General features: G+C 34.9%; 1 protein-coding gene across 2 annotated transcripts in view; it reads right to left on the bottom strand.

Annotated features, from left to right (window-relative positions):
* Nucleotides 1–1,608: 1,608 nt before the first annotated feature.
* The window catches only part of cstpp1 (centriolar satellite-associated tubulin polyglutamylase complex regulator 1), a 6,752-nt gene continuing 2,887 nt past the window's right edge, over nt 1,609–5,473 (bottom strand). For both annotated transcript variants that reach the window (XM_046849795.1, XM_046849796.1), the window contains exons 6-9: nt 4,911–5,097; nt 3,370–3,479; nt 2,472–2,535; nt 1,609–1,949 (exon numbers count right to left, since the gene is read on the bottom strand). In XM_046849795.1, the coding sequence (XP_046705751.1) occupies nt 1,784–1,949; nt 2,472–2,535; nt 3,370–3,479; nt 4,911–5,097 (527 nt within the window). In that variant the 3' untranslated portion in view covers nt 1,609–1,783. The remainder of the gene's footprint in view (nt 1,950–2,471; nt 2,536–3,369; nt 3,480–4,910; nt 5,098–5,473) is intronic.

Genomic DNA, 5,473 nt, shown 5'->3' with positions numbered 1-5,473 from the left:
TTCTTTAGCAATGGTGCTGTCACTGTCACTAAATTGTGTGTAATCATACTGAGGTTGTTTAACACTGTAATTACACACAGGTCAAGATCATTTAACTAATGATGTGAATTCTCATGCAGCCTGACTGCACCAGGACTAATTAAGGGGTCTCCCCACGATGGACAAAACGGTTCCTTCGGTTACACCTTCAATATACTGCCCAACAATTCTGTACAATAACACAATTCAAATAGCACAACTCTAGAACCATCTGAGTTAAGCAGATAATACACAAAAGTCAGATTCCTACTTTACAGCAGAGAATAAATTCAAGCTAAATAGCTGAAGTGTAAGATGCCCTTACAGAAGTGCTACCATTGATACATAGGACAAACACTAAATAGCATCGGTCTTATGCTTTGTTCAGAGAGAATTCAGTCAGAAAAGCAAGGGTCTGTTTTTTAAATAGATGCTGATTTAATTACTGATAGAAAAGGATCAGGCAACAGAAGCAAGGAGATGCAACTCTAATCAGATGAGTAGCAGGTCATTTACCACTTTATTACTGATGATCATAATCATTTACAAGTTAAAGTTTGTTCCACCACCTAGGTTGGGTGTGGGGTTAGATAAGTGCTGTAAGGTCCATTTTTGGCTTTGTAAGCAAAAATTAGGATGCCAGAGGAGATGCAAAGCAGTATATTTTTAAGCTGCACTAGCCTTGTAGCTCTAGCCAAACCATACATAAATAATGAAGTAAACTGCAAACACCATTACATTTTGGATAATCACCATCAGTGTGGGCAAGGGGAAAAACTGGGGATAAATTATTGGTTTTTCATCACACAGTGTAGCTGCTGCAGAATAATATTTGTTTGTAATTGTGTCTAAAAGGTTTATTTGCTTTAATAGAAATGATTTTGAACTCTGCAAAATGTTGCCCCAGATATAAAAAGGTATAATGGATCCCATTGTTCAGTTAGTGGAACCTTTATTCATGTTATGTTTGCGTGGGGGCTTTATTGGTGTGACACCCCTGGAATTTTGGTGCTGCACGTGTGAATGTATCATCCTCGGTCTGAGTGCATGAGGCTGATGAGCCATGCATTGAGGTCTTCTCCCTCCAAAAAAGTTTTCTCTGTATGCCAGAAAGGGAGAAGCTGTTTCCAAGGTTGAGACTCTGATGATTTCTCCCTTGCTGCAGAATAAACACACTGAATCTCACTATTGGTGGTCTTCTGGTTCCTTCGAGATGTTCTCCTTAAACATGCTACAACTGCTGTTCATTTCCACAATATGAGCATCTGCTCAGTAAATAAATGTAAATGTAAAAATGTGTCAGTCAAATGAAAAGAGAACAAAAAACTAATTTTCACAGCTAATTTGTTGTCCAATGCAGTTATTTATATTTCACACATTACAAAAAAGATGCAACTTTTGAATACTAGCTGTGTTTCTATATACACAGTCATAAATGTACTATACATAACTATATATTATAAATACATTAAAACATTTATTTGTATCTGAGCAGTTCTCTGATAAGAATCTGCCTCATTGACGTACAACCCCAATTCCAAAAATATTCTGGATGCTGTGTAAAATGTGTATACAAACAGAATGCAATGATTTGCAAATTTCATAAATTTATATTTTATTTACAATAGAACACGGGAAAAAATATGAAATGTTTAAAGTGAGGAAATGTACCATTTTAAGAACAAGATTAAAACTTATAAATGAGCAGCAACATATCTCTAAAACGTTTGGACATGCCAATGTTTACCATGGTGTAGCATGTTTCTTAATTCTCGGATGAGTCAGTCTCCTCAGTGGAGCCATCGCTCTCCATCTCAATCCTCTTGCGCTGGTGCAGGGATTTACGTGGTGACGGTTTCCTGCACGGCTCCTTCAGGCCTTGTGCGCTACTGCTGCTGTTCGATGTCGGACTGATGGCCACCTGAGCTACACTACAACAACACGATAAACACACACACAGATAGACATCATACAATGAACTTTAAAGGTTAGGTGTGTTCAAATCCCAGGATTCTCAGTAGAACCGTCTGTTAGAGGGACCTTCTGAACAAAATCTGTGTTTCGATTGGATGCATGCTAGCTGTTATTTTTACACAGACACCAGTAAGTGCCTATATAAACCCCCATGATGACTATGAGACCATTGTGCAACTTTTTAGTACATGACAAACAAAAACATTGTTAAAGGTCAAGCTGTTCTTGGTACAAACGTAAGCATCTATTATAAAGATATGCCCGTCGCAGCATGACAATATGCAAGGAAAGATAAGAAGTCACACAAACTAGGTCAATTACGAATGGTATTATAACTATATAAAGATATGAAATATTTCCTGACACTAGCTTTAAAAAAATATATATATTATAAACTGTGTAAATATGAAAAGCGTAAATAACATCTGTGCTGCAGTGTTTTTTGCTAAACTAAACTGAAAACGGATAACAGTACTCACAGCCTCTCCAATTCCTGATCCATCTCAGGGTCGATGAGCAGGTCTGATCTGTTCGGAAGAGCGCCTGGAGAAGAATAAAGACAAGTAAACTGGTGTTCTACTCAATACTATACAGCATTCCATACCTGCACAGTCTGCACTTCTATAACTATTAAATACACAATATTTACAAAATATTGCTTTTTACATTAGAAATAATGTTTGAATGTTATGAGAATAAAAACATACTCAAGAGATACACTGCTGATCAGCATAACATTATGATATAATAACATTATGAGCGGTGAAGTGAACATTTTGTCCTCAAAGTTGATGTTAGAAGCAGGAAAAATGGGCGAGCGTAATAATTTGAGTGAGTTGGATGAGGGCCAAATTGTGACGTCTAGACGACTGGGTCAGAGCATCTCCAAAACCGCAGCTCTTGTGGGATGTTCCTGGTCTGCAGTGCTCAGTATCTATCAAAAGTGCTCCAAGAAAGGAACAGTGGTGAACCATTTATGCGCATGGGGAGCGAAGTGTGGTCCGATCCAACAGACGAGCTCCTGTAGATCAAACTGCTGAAGAAGTTAATGGTGTTAATGCTCCATGGGTCAAAACTGTTTTGGTGGCAAAAGGGGGACCAACACAATATTAGGAAGGCGGTCATAATGTTATGCCTGGTCATTGTGTATATATAAATATATAATAAATTATCCTTCATTTTTCCATGAATGGACGTTTTTCAAAAGAATTTCAACAAGGTATGATATTTTCACACAATTATCATCATAAATAGCTTGAAATTGACCAACTGTTCATCTAATTATTGAATTAGATTTTTTTTATATATTCATATATGAATTTAATTACTGAGAAGCCTGTGGTTTTTGTTGGCTCTTGTTGGTTTAGTAGACCTCACCAATTTCTTGACTGATTCCTTCGTGTTTGGCCAAAGCCATGAGGAACCCGTAGTAAGAGACTCGTGTGCAACTCTCCAGAGCCTCCTTAATAGCAGGGAGAGGTGGATGTCTAGTAAAAAAAAAAAAAAAAAAAAAGAGACACTCATTGTTGGGTCTTAGGCTAGTAGAATTCATTATTAAAAAATTTTGTGAATCACAATCAACGTTTTAAATGCTGTATGAGAGTTTTGGTACAATGCAAATTGTAGAAAGATATATAAAATATATAAACTATTTTCGAGTAGTTTTATGAAATATGATTTAAACAAATAACAAAAAAAAAACATTTTCTTGAAATTCACACTTCTTGAAACTGTTAGTGGTCTTGTTTTAAAGCAGATTTTAGAAGTGTATGAATGAGGATTTTCTCAAAATGTAAAAAATACACACCAAGGCATGAGTTGTGAAAACGCTCGATGTCTTGTTGTCCACTTAAATGAAGTAATAGTGCATTATGATTATGAGAATTATTACTGAGTCTCAAGATTCTACTGAGTTGTCATCAGATGGCAAGAATACGGCATTATTCAATGCTGAAGCTTAACATGTTTGTATTATTCTTTTTCTACTTTTTCCATTATTACAATCTCAATAAGCAACCCTTTAAAATATAGTTTATATATATATATATATATATATATATATATATATATATATATATATATATATATATATATTTTTTTTTTTTTTTTTTAACTAAAATACAGTTGCAAAAAATTTTTTTTTAATATTTAAGAACTTTTTCACTAAGATCAATGCTAATGTTTGAGGCTCACGGATGATGTCGGATTCTCACTATGACTAATAACCAATAAATAAATAAACAAAAAAATTACACATTGCTGTTTTTGTGATATTTGTACAGTAGATGCTAAAAGGCTTGAAATAGATACTTTTATAATACATGTGTTTTTGTGTTTTAGCTTGATAGATATATTTACTGAACAGCACTCATGAATAACTATATATTAATTATATATACACTATATGCACAATTTCTACAAATTCACAAATTCACTTTTCTAGTGATGTGCGCTTCTTCCCCAGATTGTTGCCACAAAGTTGGTGGCCCACCATTGTATAGGGTGTCTTTGGGTGTGGATTCATTAAATTTTTCCTTCACTTGAACTAGAAGACCCAAACTTTTTCCAGTGCGAAAATGCCCCAGTGCTATTTTGTACAAGGGTCGGAGTGGAAGATCTTGAGTGTCCTGCTAAAGAACGCTGACCTCAACCTTACTGAACACTTCCTCACCTCACCGACATCAGTACCTGACTTTACTGCAAACCCTTATGGCTGAATGATCACAAATCAAAACAAGCACACAAAATCTGGTGGAACATCTTCCCAGAAGAGTGAAGATTATTATAACAAAAATGGGCACATACGAATCTTCTGGTGGGGTATCCACAAATGTTGTCAATATTGTGTAAATACATTACACATCCCTGTCAATTCTATTATATAAACCAAAGAAAAATGTAATATCCTAGTGTCTTACTTGTGTTTAAAACGTTCACACAATCCTTCGATGCACTTGAGCAGGACGGAAGAATCGACCCCCTCCTGCACGTCTGTCTCCTCACTGGATATCGTTTCGGGTGATTCAGAGGTCGGGACGATCACGGCATTGGGGTTCTTTCCCTCGAGCAGGTCCTCATAAATCACCAACACGCTCTCCAGGAACTCTGGCAAGAAATAAGAAGAAAATTTACTGAAAGCAAAATAAAAATACAAAAAGAGAGAGAAAAGAGATACTGAGCAAAGATTCTCACAAAATTTTATTTAATAATATATATTTTTTTATGATATATTGCCATAATAATAATAATAATAATAATAATAATAACTGACCTAAAAAAATATATTTTCAATTATAATCATTGCAGGCATTAAGCCATCAAACATTCAATCATTTATTAAAAGTACAGATCATAATAACCACACGTTTAAAAAAAATATATAAAAAAAAATGTATATATATATATATAAAAATACATATATATGAGCCAAGTGTTCCAACTGGACTATACAAATGTAATCAGACATTTTAGATGTTCACTA

Source organism: Silurus meridionalis, chromosome 5 (genome assembly GCF_014805685.1).
Source record: "Silurus meridionalis isolate SWU-2019-XX chromosome 5, ASM1480568v1, whole genome shotgun sequence".
Taxonomy (NCBI): domain Eukaryota; kingdom Metazoa; phylum Chordata; class Actinopteri; order Siluriformes; family Siluridae; genus Silurus; species Silurus meridionalis.
Note: the sequence above shows the minus strand (reverse complement) of the source record. Positions and strands in the feature narration are given on the sequence as shown.